Genomic DNA, 21,795 nt, shown 5'->3' on the forward strand with positions numbered 1-21,795 from the left:
TACTGAGTGGCAGAAGAGCAGTATTTAAATACAGGCGAGAGGGGGAAAGGCCACCTTCCCTCAAAAGGAGCAAGAGACTTGACTTGCGCCTTCAGGCAAGGTTCATTCCAAAGTTTCCCGGAGCTGCTGTGCCGCCTCGCCGCTCCTGGCTTGTTCCAAGACAGCTGCTGTTGGAGCAGTCGCGACGATGACGCCCTTGAAGGGTTAATCCGAAGCCCCCCCACTCACGTCCCCACCTCCCGCCCCTTTCGGAGAGAGCCGCTGCGAAGCAACTTCGCTCTGGTTTGAAAACGCACCCGCAGGCTGCTTGTGCGCCCAGGGCGCACGGAGCTCGCGCTTTGGCCACTGGGAAGCCTCCCTCTCTTCTCCGGCTGCTCCCCCAAACAACCTAGATCCCCCGACGGCAAATCCCCCTCCTGTCTCTGGTCTCTTTCTCTCTTAGTCCCGTTCCCGCGCGGGGCCCTCCGAAGCCTGGGGACGATGCGCCTCTGAGTGGCTAGGTTTTGGGAGACCTCCTCGCCACTTTTGCGCGCCCAGGTTGCAGCCGTCCAAAGCGCTTCTGCAAGCCGAGCGGCCCTTCCCAAAATGCCGCTGGCGTTCTTTTGGTGCTGCTTCTGCTTCTCCTTTTGGGGCTGTACCCTCGGGACAGGATTCCTCTACCAGTTCCCAGCATCGGCCTTGCAGCACAACTACCCGGAGCCGAGTTCCGGAGGGCCGTCGGGCAATGGCTTTGCCAATCGCCGGTGAGTGACTCAAGCAAATCCCAGGGTGGTCTGTAGGAGCGAGGAAAGGCGAAGTTCAGGAGCACCGCTGGGGATGGGAGGCTGCTAGTCTAGTTTACCGAGGAGTAAGCTCCAGAACTCCATTGAAGTTTGCATTAACTTTCATGGTGACTTTTCTTTTGGTGATGAGGAGACAGCCCTTGGGGGGGGGTTGTTTTGAAAACTAGCAAAATCATGAGAATAAAAACTTTTGCAGGAAAAAAACAACCCCATACATATATTCAGTTGGACAAGCCTGCAGTAGATAAACTGAGAAGTGAGCTAAATAAAATAAAAAAATTCCTTCAGTAGCACCTTAAAGACCAACTAAGTTTTTATTTTGGTATGAGCTTTCGTGTGCATGCACACTAGTGTGCATGCACACGAAAGCTCATACCAAAATAAAAACTTAGTTGGTCTTTAAGGTGCTACTGAAGGAATTTTTTTATTTTACTTCGATCCAGACCAACACGGCTACCTACCTGTAATGAGAAGTGAGCTGTATTTTTATTGTTGTTAATTATGCAGTGGTTCTCCCCCTCTCCATTTTAATTCTTGCAACAACCCTTTGAGGTAGACTAGACTGAGAGGCACTGATTGGCCCAAGTTCACCCAGTGAGCTTTCTGGCTTTGAGAGAAAGCAGGATACGAATTCTCCTCTCCCAGGGTTCCTAGTCTGTCTGGCACTCTAACCACTACACCACGCTGTCTCTCAATAAACCTGAAAGGGGTTGTGTTGTGAATCTTCCTCAATTCAAATAGATCATAAAGAAGGCTTTGCTCCTGAACTGTTCAATCAGGGATGGGGATGCTATTGTTGCTTTTTGAGTCTCTGTATTGAACTACCACCAGAGTCCATCTTTGTCAAGAGCAAAAGCGCCCAGGTCTTACCTCCATGATCATTTGACCCTCTCCACTCATTCATTTCAATTCCTGGAGGAAATAGTGGGGAGTTCCTGGCACAGGGAGTGACAAAGGAGAATGGGTGGGGTTTTTAATAGGAGCGGGTGACCTTCGATTGGCTGAGAGCAGTAGAGGTGGAGTTATTTTTGTGCTGTAAAAAGTGTGAATGAAGCCATGTTTTAAGGATCTGGTAATATTTATTAGGGATGGGTGGCTCTGTCCATTTTGGATTATCTCAGTTTCTCTGTTTTCCAGTCCTAAATTCAAGTCCTTTCCATTTCTGCATAAGTCTGTGTGTGTTTTTTGAAGTCCTCATAAAGAATTCACCAGTGTGTTAGTGTTAATTTCTCCCAATACACATATTTTTAAGATACAATTTTACCTAAAATATAGGTCCCCCCCTTATGTAATCACAGAATCATAGCATTGTAGAGTTGGAAGGGACCTCAAGGGACATCTAGTCCAACCCCCTGCAATGCAGGAATCCAATGGATTTTAAAATGTTATTTACACAAATGAATGTACAGTATTTTTGTGCACACTGTTTCATGGTATATGCATGTTTGACTGGAGAAGCATGAATTTTGGGGGATGGCTGGGTTTTGGTTCACAGAACCTTTTAGAAATGGCAGATTAGATAGATTCTCCTTGAAATGTGAGATGGGTCAAGTTTCTCCTCCATCCCTAACCCCACTTTGGAAAGTGGTCTATCTGCTCTCTATGGATTCCAAGGCCTCTTGAAATATCACCCCCAAACTGGGCCCAGCAGTGCTCGAGATGGGGGAGCCAGTTTTCGTCTTAACTTTGGATTTCATTGGACACCATTTTGAATCAAAATGGCAGACCATACCATTCCAAATTGTGCTGCTCATGAGGTCTCAGAAGATAGTGTCGCCCAATTTGGTGTTTTACAGACGGAGGAGTGGGTTTTGTCCTATGTTTGGAAATCATCGGGTGCCATGTTGGATCAATATGGTGGACGAAACTGTTTGAACCTGTGCTGATTAGGACACCTCTGAAGATATTGCCACTCAGATTGGCGTGACAGTTCCTGAGACAGAGGAGCAGGTTGTGGGATAGGCTAAGATACCGTCAAGTGCCATTTTGATTTAAAGCAAATTTGGCAGCAAATGAATAGGGTTGTGCACTGGATTCAGCCAAAGCCTGATTCCCAAAACAAAATGGGTCAAGTGGATCTGGGCTCTGACCAAGTGGGGTCGAGACAGCCCCTGATTATTCCTGGTCAGGTGCTAAGAGGACTTTCAAACAACCCTGCACTGTACTTTGGTTGTGCATCCCTGTTCCCAGCAGGTACCACATGTGCACAGTCAAACTGAGCAGGATGGAATCCTGCTGGTTGCAGGCATATGCTTTGTCTGTGCATTGTCTTGGCCCAGTATACCTGAAGGAGCGTCTCCACCCCCATTGTTCAGCCCAGACACTGAGGTCCAGCTCCGAGGGCCTTCTGGCAGTTCCCTCACTGTGAGAAGTGAGGTTACAGGGAACCAGGCAGGGGGCCTTCTTGGTAGTGGCGCCCGCCCTGTGGAATGCCCTCCCATCAGATGTCAAGGAAATACTGTACACAACTATCTGACTTTTAGAAGACCTCTGAAGACAGCCCTGTTTAAGGAGGCTTTTAATGTTTGATGTTTTATCGTGTTTTTAATATTCTGTTGGGAGCTGCCCAGAGTGGTTGGGGAAACCCAGCCAGAAGGGTGGGGTATAAATAATAAATAATAAATTTGGTGCCTATTTTGGTGTGGCATTTCCTGAGATGGAGGAACTGGTTTTCATCTATGTTTGGGTACCAATGGGTGCCATTCTGAATCAAAATGGCTTACTGAACCATTTCAAACTGCACTGATTTGGACATCTCTGAAGGTAAAGGTAAAGGGACCCCTGACCATTAGGTCCAGTTGTGACCGACTCTGGGGTTGCGGTGCACATCTCGCGTTATTGGCCGAGGGAGCCAGCGTACAGCTTCCAGGTCATGTGGCCAGCATGACAAAGCCGCTTCTGGCGAACCAGAGCAGCACATGGAAACGCCGTTAACCTTCGTGCTGTAGTGGTACCTATTTATCTACTTGCATTTTGAGGTGCTTTCGAACTGCTAGGTTGGCAGTGCCCAATTTGGCATGATGGTCCCAAAGTGCACATGATTCTTGCCCTACATTTGGAAACCGTGGGAGGCCATTTTGAATCAAGATGGGGCACCAAATTGTGCTGGCTTGGACACCTCTGAATAGACCACCTCCAAATTTGGCATGGTGGTTTCTGAGGTTGAAGATGAGGGATATATTTTTTATTTATTTGGATATAACTGGTTGTTCGAGGTAGTGGCAGCAGGCAGAAAAACTAACAAATTACATTATCCGTTTACAAATATCAGTACCTTTTGATTTCCAAGCAACATCAAGAACTGTCAGCCAAGTGCCTTATATACCCAGTAGGTCCACCTGGAAATAAATAAAAAAAGATTTAGGAGATTGGAAAAGGTTAAAATTATCATTTTTTAGCAGAATTGCTGTGGTAAAAATGAACGTGTTTTTGTTCCAGAATATTCCTGTGATTAGAGGGACAAATCAATTTAAAGAATGGCAAAGGGCCCTATCAAGATTTGTTTGGTTGGGGGGGAAACCCAAGAAAAAATTGAAACTCTTAGTAGATAAAAAAGAAAGAGGTGGATTTTGCCATGCCGGAGTTAAAACTTTATTATGAAGCAGCATGTCTGTGCTGGTTAAGAGAATGGATTTTGTTAAATAATGCAGATATTTTGGATCTAGAAGGGTATGAAAATAGATTCGGCTGGCATTCGTATTTATGGCAGGATAAAGTCAAAGTACACAAAGGTTTTTTAAACCATATAATTGGAATCAATCTAATGGGTGAAGAAACTCTTGGCCACAGGCTATTCTTGGCCTTCTGACACCTCCTCCCCCCCAGTCTGCTCCCTCTTCTCCCTCTGACCACTCATTGTCATCCCACCACCAGTCCCCTGGCTCTGAGCCTTCTTCCCTGGGAGTTCCCTTGGGGGTTCCCCAGCTGGTGCCTCCCCCCACTTCTCTGCATCCAGCGGCTCCATGACACCTTATGAAGGATGGTTGAGGGAGCCAGGTATGTTTAGCCTGGGGAAAAGAAAACTGATAGGTTATATGAGATAGGGTTGCCAAATTTCAAAAAGTAAAAACCAGGACACCCCAAAAGTTGTTGAACTTTTTAAAGGAAGACCACAAAATTATTCAGCTTTTAAAAGGGAAACCCGGAAGTTGTTTAGCTTTTTCTTTTTTTTAAAAAAAAAAACCAAATATGCCTGAACCACTGAATTCAGGTTACAAGGATATTCTGACCAAACATTAGGAAGAATTTTTTTGATGCTAAGAAGAGCTGTTCAATGGCAGAACAGATTTCCTTGCAAGGTGGTGGGTTCTCCTTCCAGTGTGGTGTGGTTGCTGGGTGGCCTTGGGCTAGTCACACTTCTTTGAAGTCTCTCAGCCCCACTCACCTCACAGAGTGTTTGTTGTATGGGAGGAAGGGAAAGGAGAATGTTAGCCGCTTTGAGACTCCTTAGGGTAGTGATAAAGCGAGATATCTTCTTCTTCTTCTTCTTCTTCTTCCTTGGAGGTTTTGAAGCAGAGGTTGGATGGCCATCTGTCAGGAATTCTTTAGCTGTGATTCCTGAATTGCAGGGGGTTGGACTAGATGACCATTGGGGTCCGTTCCAAATCTATGATTCTGTGATTTTATGATTAAGGCAACAGACCAATAAAAGTTGATACACACAGTAGGATATGTTGAGTTTTTGAACTTGCAGCTTCCAGAAACGAGGGGTGCTAAGAAGTTGTAACATGACTTGGGAATTCAAAATATATTTTGGTTATACTAATATAATATAGTTTTCCTTGGTAAGTAAAACATCTGTAAAATTACATAGAAATCGTTAAAAAAGGATTGCCAAGTACTTGCAGTTATAAATTAATATTATTTTTATTGTTTATTATTATTATTTAGCATTACCTGACATTTTCAGAAGATAAAATTATTTGGTTTTCCAAAAGCTAAATGTTGTCATATGCTAACTGTTTTCCATTCACAAAAAACAAGAGCATATTTGAAATTCTCACACCCCAAAACATATTATGAAGACCCCTCACCAAGGAAATTTGCAAAAATGATATTTCACCCACTAAAATGACATGCCCTAATGCACAGGGTCATTAAATTAATAAAAAATAATATATATACATTGATATTAAATACATTTGTGTCACACACACACATCCTTTTAAAGGAGAATAAAAATGTTAAAAAACATCTTTAAAACTCTTGGCTAGGAGGGATGGAGGAGGTTAGTAATGACATTGTTCCTAGCCAATTAGTGCCAGGCATGGGGGCAGCTTCTGTTTTAAAACACAGGGAACCAATCAGCCAGATAACAGTTCTGCACACAGGTTCTTTCCTTTAGATCAGTGACTTTCAATCTGTTAGGGCAGCCTTTGCCAACCTGGGTGCCCTCCAGGTATTTAGGGACTGATGGGAGTTGTAGTCCAAAACTGCTGAAGGGCAACACATCGACAAAGACTGTAATTTATATATTTATAAGTAATATATTTATACAGATGGATATACTACTCACACATTTGGGTCCCTTCCAACTCCACAATTATATATGATTTACTCAGTCACTCGCTCAAGTATTTCTTTCTATGTTTCCCAGTGTGCCATCATCCCAAGGCATTATGGGAATTTTAAAATGGTGGCTTATAGCCATCTGCTGGAGGGTGGGCAGTTTTCAATACTGATGGGCCTTTGTGAGGTGCATTTGAGGGTGCTGGGTGTTGCCATCAGCCTGAATGTGAGCTGGAAAGAGTTTCCCCAAGGTGGAAAATGTGGACGTCGTTGTAGTGGAAGTCACAAGCCTGGAATATTGTTTCTTCCAGTAGAGGGAGCACCTCTAATTTCCAGAGCAAGCATTCCCAACATTTCGGAGAACAGCTGTGAATCTGGACCCCATACTTTGCTTCCGCAGATATCTAAGTCCCCCAGCCTAAATGAACCAGCCTAATGTTGTCAGTGACCTGGAACTGAGGAAGCCTCATAGAAATCAGTTCTAAGGCTGACAAGAATTGAAAGTACAAACTGATTGTACAAATGCACGAATCTTCCATCTTTAAATCTTTAAATGCAAATGTGGCCCGTATCACTGGAGGGAAGGGAGAAGCCGGCGAGCGCAAGCCAATGATTTTGTGCCATTGTCCACATCTGAACCACACATTTACAGCACTCTTCCAACCACTTTAAACAGCCATTGTTTGTTGTTGTTTAGTCGTTTAGTCGTGTCCGACTTTTCGTGACCCCATGGACCATAGCACGCCAGGCACTCCTGTCTTCCACTGCCTCCCGCAGTTTGGTCAAACTCATGTTCGCAGCTTCGAGAACACGGTCCAACCATCTTGTCCTCTGTCGTCCCCTTCTCCTTGTGCCCTCCATCTTTCCCAACATCAGGGTCTTTTCCAGGGAGTCTTCTCTTCTCATGAGGTGGCCAAAGTATTGGAGCCTCAGCATCACGATCTGTCCTTCCAGTGAGCACGCAGGGCTGATTTCCTTAAGAATGGAGAGGTTTGATCTTCTTGCAGTCCATGGGACTCTCAAGAGTCTCCTCCAGCACCATAATTCAAAAGCATCAATTCTTCGGCGATCAGCCTTCTTTATGGTCCAGCTCTCACTTCCATACATCACTACTGGGAAAACAAGTATGGCTTAAACAGCCATGGCTTCCCCCAAAGAATTCTGGGAGCTTGTCATTTGTCGAGGGTGCTGGGAGTTGCGGAGGAGACCCCCTATTCCCCTCCCAAAGCTATCATTCACGGAGTGTATTAAGCAGTCAATCCCTCTTCACAGGGAATTCTGGGAATTGTAACCCTATGAAGAGAAAAATAAAAAAGGAAGAAAACCACTTGACTATCCCGGGGTGGGGGTGGGGGGTGGATAATGGGCCCTGCCAGAAATCTCATAACTGAAAGATCTAGAAACATGATACTTTTTGACAAAAAGTTAGCGTGTGTCTGTGTGTGAGAGACCCACCTACCCAATTCAGAGCTCTTATTATATGCTGGCACGGGACGGCCTGGCTCCTGTTCAGGTTTGGCTCCAGAATAAATAAACGTAAAGCTCGCCTCGTTTCCTTCTCCCCCCCCCCATCTGCGCCTGCCAGACTTGAAGGCTTGTGGGGTGGTGGGCCTGGGGGAGAGACCTGCTGTTTCTTTTCTCCCCCCCCTTCCCTCCTTTCCTTTCCATTTCCTTGATGTGGTTTCTCCCTTCTGGGAGTCAGTCTTTGCATTTGACCTTTCCACAGTTGGCTTGAGTTAGTGGGTCAAGCTGAGCATGTCAGGAGATGGAGATGGAGGTTGGGGCGGGGGCAGCGAGGGAAACATTAGGAGCTGCCGCTTTGGGGGGTGGCTCTGTCTGAGCGGGCGCGGTGGCTGCGCAGACCGGATGGGAAGCAGTGGCTCGGCCTCCTGGGCAACTTTATCCTGGGAATTTGTCATATCGGAGTTCTGCCAGTCTCTGCTGATTTTCCTGCATCCCTCTCAAGTCATTAACACAATAGGAAAATACTCCAAGTACAGTGGTACCTCGACTTACGAACGACTCAACAACCGAATTTTTCGACTTACGAATGGGGCAAACGGCTGCACGCTTACGAATTTCTCGACATCCGAACGGAAACCGCGGTGGTTTTAGATAGGGTTTTTTTCGACTTACGAATTTTTAGATGGGGTTGCTTCAACTTATGAACTCTTCCGTTTCCGATGCATTCCTATGGGAAATCGCGTTTCCAGTGGCGCTTTTCGTCTTACGAATTTTTCGACCTACGAAGGTGCCTTCGGAACAGATTAAATTCGTAAGTCGAGGCACCACTGTATCCCTATTTTCAGGGGACAGTCCTGGATTTATAGAAGCCGTCCCAGTTTCTGATTTGATCCCGGAATGCCCCGCTTTCCCTTAGGATCATCAGAGAAATGTTGGAGGATATGTAAGATGAGCCCATTTGGATCAGGCGAAGGGCCCATCTAGCTCAGCATCCTGTTCTCAAAGTGGCCAACTCACAAGCGGGACCTGAGTGCAATAGCTCTCTGCCCTCCTCTGTGCTCCCTCCCACCACTGAGCCCTGGAGATGGGGGTTAATTGGGAGGAGGGAGCTGAGGAAAGCAGACCTTCTAAGGAGCCCATGCAAAAATCTGCAGCCAGCTCTTGCCGGGCTGAAGCTTGCAAGGTGCACGTATAGTCTTCTTAATTAAAAAGTGAATTAATTAAAGGCATTCTTGCTCACCTGGAGAGTCGAGCCCTCCCCCTGCCACCTGGAGGGGGCCAGGCGATGCTGGATATTTCAGCTCAGCCCTGCTGGTTTGGCAACCCTAACTGCCTCCAGGCACACAACATTCTATATTAAAAGTAAATTATATTGAAAGTAAAGTATATTTAAAAAAGAAAGAAAGAGATCCAGTGTGGTGTAATAGTTGAGGCGTTGGACTAAGACCTGAGAAACCAGGGTTCTAGTTCCCTTTCAACTTTGCAACTCACTCAATGACCTTGGACATGCCGTTGTCTCTCATTCCAGGAGACAACACCTCACAGGGTTGTTGGGATGACAAAATGGGAAGGGGGAGAACCATATACAGTGGTTCCTCAGTTTAAGTACACAATTCGTTCCGGAAGTCTGTACTTAACCTGAAGCGAACTTTCCCATTGAAAGTAATGGAAAGTGGATTAATTCGTTCCAGACGGGTCCGCGGAGTACATAAACTGAAAGTACTCAAACCATAGCTGCCAAGTATCCCGTATCCGCCGGGAAAACCCCTTTTTTCTTACTGTTTCCTGGCAGTATCCCGTTTGGAGATAAATCCCGGCATTCTCCCTTAAATTCGCTTCTTCCCGGCGGCCATTTTTCTGGTGCCGCTTTGCCCTTCTATGGGCACCAGAAAATGGCGCCGCCGGCGCAGGAAGTTGCTTCCGCGCATGACCGGAAGTTGCGTGACGCGACTTCCGGTGGCGCTTCGCCCTTCTATGGGCATCAGAAAATGGCGGCGCCGGCGCCGGAAGTCGCTTTTACGTGTTTCCGGTCATGCGCGGAAGCGACTTCCGGTGCCGGCGCCGCCATTTTCTGATGCCCATAGAAGGGCGAAGCGCCACCGGAAGTTGCGTCACGCAACTTCCGGTCATGTGCGCGCTGCCGATCCCGGATCTTTACGACCCGGACTTGGCAGCTATGACTCAAACCGAAGCATACTTAAACCGAGGTATGACTGTACATTGCTTTAAGCTCCTTGGAGGAAAGGTGGGATATAAATGCACCAAACAAACAAACAATGCATTCAATATTAAACGCCCCATTAGTAATACAGCCGTGCCCTAAAGAGAGTGTAAACATAGCCTTTAGATAATGCTTTTGAGTGTTCAGAACTCTTTTCAAATACAGCTTTGTTTCCATTTTTACAAACGCTTTTTCAAGGTAGATTAGTATTGCCACCTCCATATTGCAGAGACCTATGTGTAGCTGAGGCTTAAAGAGCATAAGATGTGGGTCACAGTCGCCGGGCTCTGTCCAACTTTTTGGGGGGGAGCAGCGTGCACGTGTGATGTCATGTGCATGGCACACACATTTGATGTCACGCATTAGGAGGAGGTCTGGCAGGGCCTGCCACAGCTATGGGTAGGCCTGGCAAGGCCTGGCATGGCTGTGGGGAGGCCTGCCGCAGGCCGCAGAATATGGAGGGGGCCTGGCTCTCTCCTTAAATTTTGTTTTGGGGGGGTCCTTAGCTCCTCCCCCTGATGGTGCCCCTGGTGTAGGCCTTTTATTCTGTTAACTGGGAGTTTTTTGTTTTAAGAAGTTTGTCCTGAGCGGGACCCAGTAGATGGGAGAAGCAGAGCGGAATAGGCAGATGCGGTTTTAACCCAAGCGCTTAACCTCAGAGATGCCATGAACTTGTGAACCAAATCACCTCATAACTCAGCAGCATGAAGAAATACAGGATGGGAACTTGCTTTTACACAAGCCAGTGCCTCTCACTTCACATTTACAGAGATAAGCTGCTCTTGATTGCCCGTAAGCTCCGAGCAAACCTCTTTCTTTCTTTTTCTTTAAAAAATGGATTCATTACATAGTGCAGAAATGTGGGCTGGACAGCATTTGAGCAAGCTAGGCCAAGAAGAAAAAAACGAGGGGAGCAATTGTTTGAAGAAATACAGCACCTTCCCTGCAACACCCTGGGATTCATTTTTTTAAATTTTATTTTATTAAAAAGAGCTGCATGGAAACACACTTTCAACCGGACTGTGAGCCAAGTTAAATGGATCAGTTGCTCAGGCTGAGCCAAAAAGCAAATTATCGGAAGGGCAGCATACAAGCGAACTTGGCTTCTGAATCCGTCCAGCTTCAGGAGTTGGGAACTCATGGGCACTGTGAAGGAATGCTGTTTCCTGGTTCTGTATAAAATGTCCTGAAAAACAGAAATGACTGTGGAATCCTATACATTCCTGCTTACAAGTCCCTGCTTAGTTAGAGTTTGGTGGTGCTTACTCCAAGCTAAGCAGGTACCAGAGGCCATCCTCAGCCAGATGGCAGGGTCTTCACCAAATATAGAACCAGGAATATAAAATAGCACTTTAACAAAAAGTCTCATCGTATTTGATCCAAGCATCTCTTATGTTTTGCAGTCCATTACCGGTAAAATCACAGTGTCCTTCAGAAAGTGCCGTATCTCCTCTTTTTTCCTTTGCAACCATAAACAGCTGCCAGGAGACCCTGATTTTTTGTCAGGATTGCAAGGAATGGGAAAGAGGTTTCCCTCCACAAGAAACCTGGGGAATGATTTTGGTGCTCCCCTGCTGTTGGTATGCAGCAAACGGTATTCAGAGGTACAGTGCCTCAGACCATGGAGGTTTCATTTCACTACTGGTGCTGCTTGATAGATCTGTCCTCTCCCACGAACACATCAAATCCTCTTTGGAAGCCAGAATTATCTGCTTGCTTGATTTCCGTCCCACCTTCCCAACAGTGAACTCGCCTCAAAAAGGGTATTGAAGAAATGGAAAAAGTGTTGAAAAAGGGCAACCAAAATTGTCAAGGGGACGGAGCCACTCCCCCTGGATGAAAAGTTGCAGATATGGGGGCTTTTTTAGCTTAGTGAGTAAGAAGTGATATGATAGAAGCTTATACAATTGTGCATGGCATAGAGGAAGTGGGCAGAGAAAAGTTTCTCTTTCTTTTCATTCAGCCCGGACACTGAGATCCAGCACCGAGGGCCTTCTGGCGGTTCCCTCATTGCGAGAAGTGAGGTTACAGGGAACCAGACAGAGGGCCTTCTCGGTAGTGGCACCTGCCCTGTGGAACACCCTCCCAGCAGATGTCAGGGAAATAAGCAACTACAGTGGAACCTCGGTTTATGAACACCTCGGTTTACGAATTTTCGGTTTACGAACGCTGCGGACCCATCTGGAACGGATTAATTCACTTTCTATTACTTTCAATGGGAAAGTTCGCTTCAGTTTATGAACGCTTCAGTTTATGAACAGACTTCCGGAACCAATTACACCCATGCTTCGGGTTAAGTACGCTTCAGGTTGAGTACTCTGCGGACCCGTCTGGAACGGATTAATCCACTTTCCATTACTTTCAATGGGAAAGTTCGCTTCAGTTTATGAACGCTTAAGTTTATGAACAGACTTCCGAAACCAATTGTATTCATAAACCGAAGTACCACTGTATTTTACTTTTAGAAGACAACTGAAGGCGACCCTGTTTAGGGAAGTTTTTAATATTTGATGTTGTACTGTTTTTAATATTCGGTTGGAAGCCACCCAGAGTGGCTGGGGAAACCCAGCCAGATGGGCGGGTATAAATAATAAATTATTATTATTATTATTTATTTCTCATAATACCAAGAACATGTGGACATCTCATGAAGCTGAATGTTGGAAGATTCAGGACAGATAAAAGAAAGTACTTCTTCACGCAGCGTATATTTAAGCTATGGAACTCCCTCCCGCAGGAAGCGGCCGGTGGCCACCAATTTGGATGGCTTTGAAAGAGGATTGGGCAACTTTATGAAGGGCAAGGCTGTCCAATGGCTACTATTAGCCACGATAGTGACAGTCTTTCTCCGGTGTTGGACTGGAGTCAGAATTGTTTCTGAATGGCTTTCCTCTCCGGCCCTATTTCATGCTTGCCACAGCTGTCTACAGCCATACTATTCTGAACGCTCCCGCTCTTGTCTGATCTCGGAAGCTAAGCAGAGTCAGGCTTGGTTGGTACTTTGATGGGAGACCGCCTGGTAATACAAGGCTTGCAACAACCCTGTGAGGTACTTCAATCTGATATATTGTGGCTGGCTCCAACGTCGCAGGGTGTGTTTCATGACTGAGCAAGGATTTCAAACTGGGTCTCCCTGCTCTGAGTTGGACACTCTAACCACTACACTACATCTAGCCTGGATACTAAAACAAGCTTTTTCCTTGCCTCTTAAATCTACTTCTACTGGGTTTAAGTGCATGATCCCAAGTTATTGGAGACAGATAGGCAATATTGTAACCCCCCAGATGTTATTGGTCTCCCAGCTCCAGCCTGCCTCTGCCAACACGACCAGCGTTCAAGCATGATGGGAGTTGGAATATGTCAGGGGGACTCCCAACAGGGAGCCTCCCCCCCCATCATCCTGACCAGCACTTCGCCCAGCGATAGCACGAGCAGCGAGTCAGGAGGAGGGAATGAGGAATGGAGCGGAATGGAGGGAGGGCTCAGTGAGGCGTCTGAGCCCTGGCAATGCTATGGGGAGCAGAGCGGGCAGGAAGGGCTCAGAGATGCGTCAGAGCCTTGGCACCGCTCTGGTAGGGGGACAGCGGATGAGGGGCTCAGCGAGACACCGGAGCCCAGGCGCCGCCCCAGCCAGCAAGAGGGGAGACCTCTCCTTCCGGCGCCCGAATTGAGGTGTGCGCCCACAAGTAGGGCGAAGGGGCGGCATTTCGGGGTGCTCAGGCTTTTATGCTCGCCCCGAAGCAGGCAGAAGCCATTGCCGGACTCTGAAAGTGACTACGGTAGGTGGTCGTGTTTTCTGCTATCTCTGCACTGTAAATAGTATGCACAATAAAACTCTTAAAGACAGCGCGGACTGGAGCATCTTTACTCGAGAGTAGCCGCAACAATCCCCTGACAGAATCCATAAGAACATAAGAAGAGCCTGCTGGATCAGGCCAATGGCCCACCCAGTCCAGCATCCTGTTCTCACATTGCCCAGCCAAATGCCTGGATGAAACCCATAAGCACCATTCAATCTCCTGAGGTTTCCAGCAACTGGTATTCAGAAGCTTTGCTGCCTCCAATTCAGCAACATCAGGGGGCATCCACCCTGGCTATGCCTGGCCTAGTGTTATGAAAGGTAGGACGAAATTATCCCCCTTCCCCACAATGCCTGATTTTGGGGGGGGAGGGGGGCAAACAAATTTGGCTGGTTTTTCTCCCTAAACTAAAACAGGTATCCACTCCCCCTGCCCACCTGATATTTTTGATTGCCCCTTTCTGCCCCTTTTTCCAGCTCTAGGATCTTTTCTTTATTATTATTATTACCTTTCTCCAGCTCTAGGGTCTTTTCAAGAGGCTGTAACTTCTCCCATACACTCATGCACACCTTCACTAGCACCTGATGTCTGAAATAAAACACTTGCTTTTAGCACAAGCGCTGCGTTCCCTGGTGTGTCTTGGATATTGCGAGAAACAATTGCGGGGCCTGCCACCCCTCCCTCCTCACTTTGGCAAGGGCTCTTCCTACGATGCCTGTCTGTATCTGTGAATGAATTAATTTACTTTATTCGGTCACAGACCAGCATAAGCAGAGCATTTAAAGAAACAGCATAACAATATGAATCTAAGCAAATCATTATTAAATAATGGTAAAGGTAAAGGGACCCCTGACCATTAGGTCCAGTCGTGACCGACTCTGGGGTTGCGCGCTCATCTCGCATTATTGGCCGAGGGAGCCGGCGTATAGCTTCCAGGTCATGTGGCCAGCATGACAAAGCCGCTTCTGGCAAACCAGAGCAGCACATGGAAACGCCGTTTACCTTCCCGCTGTAGCGGTTCCTATTTATCTACTTGCACTTTGACGTGCTTTCGAACTGCTAGGTTGGCAGGAGCTGGGACCAGGGAGCTCACCCCGTCACAGGGATTCGAACCGCCGACCTTCTGATCAGCAAGCCCTAGGCTCAGTGGTTTAGCCACAGCGCCACCTGGGTCCCTATTATTAAATAAATGGGAGCAAAAACCAACCGTAGATTAAAACATATACATAAAATACTTAATTAAGCATAAATACAGTAATGGGTGAATAATAACTAATAAGAGAGATTAAAAAAGACTCGTTAAAACAGCTATATGGGACGGGGCTTCAATAATACAGATCTAACAATGGGTCTTCATTTTAGGACTGATTTGTAACATAGACCATCCTTCGATGGCAGCGTAGAATCTGGCGACTGAATATGTGACTTCTGGGCTTTCGTCCTGTAGTAATAGGGAGATGTGTTGTTCTGAACGCCCTGGGAATTTATATAAGATGGGCTGGATAAACCTGGCTCGAACGTCTATATAATACTTGCAATGAAGAAGGGTGTGTTCCATTGTTTCCTGCTGCCCAGAGCCACATGGGCATTTCCGCTCCTCGTATAGTATCTTCCGATAGCGGCCTTCTTGAATTACTGAAGGGAGAGCCTGACAGCGGGCCAAGGGAAAAGCCCTTCGCTATTTTGGTATTTCGAGATTAGCTATGTATGGCATTTGGGAAGCCAAGTATCTTCTAGTTTCACTAATTAGGAATTTTGGGGACCTGGCTAGGTCTACCTGTCGTTCAGTATCAACCACTCGCTGTTTGATGTTGTTTTTTGCTTCTTCATACCCCACAGCAAGTAAGATCTGTGGATTAAATCCTAAAGTTGTTGTTATATTTTCCACTGCTCCTTTCCACGTTGTTTGGAAATTGTCTTTAATGGTCAAAGAAGCAAGTCCGCTCGGAAGGAAGGCTAGTCTCAGCCAGTAATTAAGAGTGGCAAGCCACACTCTGGCCTCGATTCTTATGAATCCAGTTTCGAGGCGTATGGTGGCATTAGAGACGTATTTAGGTACTTGTAAAGCAGATCTTAAGAATTTGGATTGCACCAATTCTAATGGAGCGCAGTTGGCAAAGGGGCCTAATTGCGTTTCAGTGTGTTGTGCTGGTGTGTGGGACGCTTTCCCATTCAGCCTTGTTCCTCTTTGTTACTGTTATGTACTGAGCATCCTAGAACAATAGGATTCAGAATCAGCGGGAGCTACCCAATCCAACTCCAGGTGGAAGTGAATCCGCAACCTGATTGGCCTGCTGGAGCAGCCAATCAGGCGGCTGGCAGAAGTGAATCTGCTACCTGATTGGCCTGTAGGAGCAGCCAATCAGGCTGCAGGCAGAAGTCAATCCATAATATAATTGGCCCACAGGTGTAGCCCTGAAGTAGCCAATCACGCAAGGCCCATTGTGTAAATAATGTATATAAGCAGATGGTTTGGGGAAAAGAGCCATTTTCGTCTTCTCTTCTCCTCCTTGATGACTATGAGCTGAATAAAGAGCATGAAATTCACTCTTGACTCCGAGTATATTTCAGTTACCTTGCGGTGAGTGTGAAGGGGAGCATAGTCATGCCTTGTGACCAGGGATTTTAAAAGAATCAAAGGCTCTCTTGGATGTTTTAGCAGGATAGCAATAGCCATTGGCTTAGCTGGTTTGTTTGTTTGTTTGTTTATTTAAAGCAGTGGTCCCCAAATTTTTCTGGGCTACTGCTCCCTTGGTTCATAAACCCATCTCCAATGTCCTCTACACTACCCTATGAAAAGCATTATCCGGTAAACAATTTGCACCACCCATATTAAGGAAGATAGTCATAAAATTCAGAACAGGAACAATTAATTGCACATTTATATAAAGTCCGATTCAAACTATTTGGTTGAATTGATTCAACAAAATTGATGAATGTGATCCGGTGATACCAGTTTTCAGTGTTGTTTTTTTTTCCTGGGGGGACGTAGGGGCACACATACCCCTAAACGTTTTGTGAATCTTAGTTTGGCCAGTGTGGTGTGGTGGTTAAGAGCGGTAGACTCATAATCTGGGGAACCGGGTTCGCATCCCTGCTCCTCCACATGCAGCTGCTGGGTGACCTTGGGCTAGTCACACTTCTCTGAAGTCTCTCAGCCTCACTCACCTCACAGAGTGTTTGTTGTGGGGGAGGAAGGGAAAGGAGATGGTTAGCCGCTTTGAGACTCCTTAGGGTAGTGATAAAGCGGGATATCAAATCTGAACTCCTCCTCCTCCTCCTCCTCCTCTTCTTCTTCGAGGGGCAATATTTCAATATGAGTAGGAAAATGTGAGTACCCCTAGACATTTCTTTAGAAAAAAAAGCACTGCCAGTTTTTCAAAGTCTCATAGTTATTTATACCTCCAGCGCCCCCTAGGTAATCCCAAGGTTCCCAGGAGGCGGTACCACTCACTTTGAGAACCACTGCTGGGGGGGGGGGGTTTGCACAGATTTTTCATCCAGCAAGAGAGTTCAAGTGCAATATCACTGCTCGAGGGCCTCTCCACAAGTTGGCAGCAACAGCTGTCATCTTTTACACCAATCCGTACCCTCATATCTATCTGCATACCCAACCACTGCCACAAGTTAAGAAAGGGCGAAAAGACTGCTGTACTTAACTTTCCTGCATTTAAAGGACCAAGGTTTTTAAGCTAGGTGTAGTGCAAGCCTGTTCAGCTGCACAATCTGTGTCCCCACCACTAGCTTCATATTCCCACTCCCCCCCCCTGCATTTTTAAAGCAAAAGTTCAAAACGTCTTTGTTGAATTCAGCCAGCCCCCTTTCCCCTCTCAGAAGCAATGACCTTTGAGTTTTTATTGAAATTCCTCTCCCTTCTTGAAGAGAAATGAGATCTCTCTGGAATGAAACACTATGGAGAAGCTTGGGTGTGGTTGGGGGGGCGGTGAAGAGAGAGACCCTCTCCTTATCAAAACACTCCCACTATTTTCTGTGCCCTCGGTGCTGATCTCCATTAAATATCACACAGAGACCTTTCCTCCTTAGGAAAACAAGGAGATAATTCGGTGCAGTTGTTTGGGCTGATAACAAAAGCTTTACAGGCAGCCCACAGCTCTGAGATCCATTCCAGCCGTGCAGAGTCACAGAACTGTGTTTCTTTGAGCCACAGATCCTGATGTTATTTATCTTTCCATTTATTTCAAGGATCTTTAACTGGCTTGGATGGAGTGGCCCTGCATCCCCATCTCTCCATCTGCTTGATGGAACAGACCTATTCTCATTGTCCCATTTACAGAACCAATTCTGGACCCAATGTGCTCAGCATCTGAGGCCCAGAATCTCTGTGTGCCCCCTCGACGGGAGGTCTGGAGGGTGGCAATAAGAAAACAGGCCTTTTCTTTGGTGGCTGCCAGCTTGTGTGTATGCTGTCCCCCCCCCTCACTTTAATACTTTAGTAAAAGGTAAAGGGACCACTGACTGTTAGGTCCAGTTCTGACCGACTCTGGGGTTGTGGTGCTCATCTCGCATTATTGGCCGAGGGAGCCGGCGTACAGCTTCCAGGTCATGTGGCCAGCATGACAAAGCCGCTTCTGGTGAACCAGAGCAGCGCACGGAAATGTCGTTTACATTCCTGCCGGAGTGGTACCTATTTATCTACTTGCACTTTGACGTGCTTTCGAACTGCTAGGTTGGCAGGAGCAGGGACCGAGCAATGGGAGCTCACCCTGTCGCGGGGATTTGAACCGCCGACCTTCTGATCGGCAAGCCCTAGGCTATGTGGTTTAACCCACAGCGCCACCCGTGTCCCTAATACTTTAGTACTGGACTTAACAAAGGAATCGGTCTGAACGGTTCACCAGTTTACTCTTCTAGATCCTATCCCCTGTTACAAGGTCACAGGTATGGAAGGGACACAAGATATCATGCAGACGACCTCCCACCATCCCTATAACAGTATTCCGCTCTTGTTCTGAATTGCTATGAGACTTTTCCTTTTGCAGGAAGTGGCTCACATGTCTGCTTATCCCACAAATGCTCTCTACCAGTGATTTACTATGTACATGATTTAACAATAAAAACAATAGCAATGCATTCAATTGTAATAACGCTTTACCCTAGTGTAAGCATTTCAGTGCACACTGCTTGATCGAAGAACTGCGCTGCAAAATTTGGAAAAGGGGTGAATTTTGGCCGTGCTTTGGTTTGTGAATTGTTTCTGGAAAAGTGAATTAGGCAGATTCGCCTTTAAATGTGAACCGAACCGAATTCCTTCCCCTGCTCCTGCAGTGGTCCAGGTGAAGCAGAGTACCCCCAGGGGGGCACAGTACTGAGGACCCCCCCCCCAAAAAAACCCTGGCAGCCCTCCCACCTATACTGAAGTAGCCCAGTCCATAAAGATAAACACTTGAGTAGAGAGTGAACCCTGTAAGGCATTTTTTGTAAAGCTTTTGTTAAATCAGTTGCTGATGGACGTAGTTTTGAAAGACACAGCAGGCTTGTGCACTTGGGGAGTTGAAATCTGAGCTGCTACATTTTGCTCAGCGTATCTGTTGCTATCCTGGGCTCAGGCCAGCTGCGTTCCTAACTTTCTCACACCAGTACATCTGTATGTAATAGAGTTGACGGGGGGGGGGCATCGATAATCTCTAAAACCTAAGATGGAGGTCTTTTCATTACCATTGGAACGCTTTTGCACATCAGTGGGGCTGTTTAAGATATTGGTTTAAAAGAAAGGAGAATTCCCCCACCCCACCCCACTCACAGACGTCAGCCAGTATCTTGCCTGTACCACTTCAGACTGTGTAGCTCATGTGATTGTGAACTGCACCATTCCTCCCACCCCAGAAAAAAACATTCCTTGCATATAGAAAGCTAGCTTCCCACTGACAACTTGAACCCTTCTCCCTTCCCTTACAACCAGATATCTTTCAGATGGGCCGTAAGCGGGATTATTCAGATGTGTAGCCGCATCATCTTGACCCGAAGTCCACTATAAGAACATAAAAAGAGCCTGCTAGGTCAGGCTAGTGGTCCATATCATCCGCCATCCTCTTCTCACAGGTGCCTTCGGGAAACGTGCAAGCAGGATTCAAGCTAAAGAGCACTCTCTGGCCTCCCGTGGTTTCCAGCTGCTGGTATTCAGAAGCATTATTGCCTCCAACTGTGGAGGTTAGCGCATAGCCGTCATGGTTAATACCTGCCAGTAGCCTTATTCTCCATGAATCTGTCTAAAAGAGGCAGAGTTCCCGCCTGCAGGGAGCTTTAAACTTGAAGCCCCGCCCCCGACCGACCTGATTGGTCGGTCCGGGTGTGATGCAGGCGGGAACCTTCCATCGCGCAGGGGCTGAGCTGGCAGCCCCTGCGCAATGGTTCAGTCGGGAAGCCCACAACCCCACCTCCGTAGCAGGCGCGGAAGTGGCTTTCTCCATGAATCTGTCTAATCTGGCTTTTAAAATCATTCACGTGGGAGGGAGTTCCATAGTCCCTTTATTCCCCACCTGTCCTGAATCGTTCTAACTTCTTTGGATGTCCACAAGTCCTGGTGTTATGAGAGAGGGAGAAACATTTTCTCTATCCACTTTCCCCATGCCATCTATAATTTTATAAACTTCTACCATGTCATCTCTTTCTCGACTTTTCTCTAAACTAAGAAGTCGCAGACACCTGCAACCTTTCCTCACAGGACGATCACTCCATTCCCTTTATCATTTGGGCTGCTCTTTTCTCAACCTTTTTGAACTCTTCAATATCCCAGCGTTTCTCAACCACTGTTCCGCGGCACACTACTGTGCCGCGAGACGGTGGCTGCTGTGCCGCAACGTGAGGCAACGAGAAGGGCGATTTGCGGCCGCCAATAGGCAGCGCTGACCCGCCGGAAAGGAAGCCGGCCGGGTCAGTCTGGGTCAGTGTTCCTCCGTCATCTCCTCGCGCTCGCTCCCTGAGCGAGGCAGCGCTTCATGGCCGAGCCCGCCTCCTCACGCTCTCCCCGCGTGCTCAATGGAGAAGGCAGCGGCGCAGGGCGGCGGGGACTCTGGAGAAGCAGCAGCCCCGTCCAGCGGCGGCAGTAACAGCAGCAGCCGCAGCAGCAGCCGCCCCACCTCGGCGGGCTCCTCGCCGTCCTCCTCCGCCAGCCGGGGAGGGCTCTCGGGCCGCCAAGGAGCAGCGGCGGCGGCTACACCAGCGGGGAGGCCGGAGGGAGGCGGCGGCGGTGGCGGCAGCAGCAGCTCCAGCTCAGCCGTGGCCAGCCCAGGAGGGAGCGGGGGGCTGGCGGCAGGCAGGACGATGGAGGCGGTGCTCGAGGGCTCTCTCAGCAAGTACACCAACCTCATCCTCCCTATTCCTCAGTCCCCCACCCATTCCCAACCCCCAGGATTTGCCCCGTCTTTTAATGGTGGTGTGCCGCGTGATTTTTTTGACGGAACAAGTGTGCCGTGGCCCAAAAAAGGTTGAGAAACACTGCAATATCCTTTTGGAGGTGAGGTGACGCAACAAAGATTTGAGTAGCTCTTAGCTGAATTAAACAGTCTCATTTTCTCTACCCAGTGACATTGTCTCCCCGGGTTTATTTTTTATTTTTCGTGCATGCCAGAATTACGAGTGCATGAAGAATACTTGCTTATAATGCATTAAAAGGTAAAGGTAAAGGGGCCCCTGACCATCAGGTCCAGTCGTGTCCGACTCTGGGGTTGCGGCGCTCATCTCGCTCTATAGGCCGAGGGAGCCAGCGTTTGTCCGCAGACAGCTTCCGGGTCATGTGACCAGCATGACAAAGCTGCTTCTGGCAAACCAGAGCAGCGCACGGAAACGCCGTTTACCTTCCCGCTGGAGCGGTCCCTATTTATCTACTTGTACTTTGATGTGCTTTCGAACTGCTAGGTGGGCAGGAGCTGGGACTGAGCAACGGGAGCTCACCCCGTTGCAGGGATTCGAACCACCGACCTTCTGATCAGCAAGCCCTAGACTCTGCGGTTTAACCCACAGAGCCACCTGGGTCCCTTGCTATAATGCATTAGGTCTACAC

The 21,795-nt window shown here is 47.5% G+C and overlaps 1 protein-coding gene across 1 annotated transcript in view; it reads left to right on the forward strand.

The window, feature by feature from the left end:
* The first annotated feature begins 287 nt into the window (after window positions 1-287).
* COL26A1 (collagen type XXVI alpha 1 chain) overlaps window positions 288-21,795 on the forward strand; it is a 104,096-nt gene continuing 82,588 nt past the window's right edge. The window contains exon 1 of the mRNA XM_088657760.1: window positions 288-743. Within this exon, the coding sequence (XP_088513886.1) occupies window positions 586-743 (158 nt within the window). The 5' untranslated portion in view covers window positions 288-585. The remainder of the gene's footprint in view (window positions 744-21,795) is intronic.

The sequence above is a fragment of the Zootoca vivipara genome, chromosome 14 (assembly GCF_965207765.1).
Source record: "Zootoca vivipara chromosome 14, rZooViv2.hap1.1, whole genome shotgun sequence".
Taxonomy (NCBI): Eukaryota; Metazoa; Chordata; class Lepidosauria; order Squamata; family Lacertidae; genus Zootoca; species Zootoca vivipara.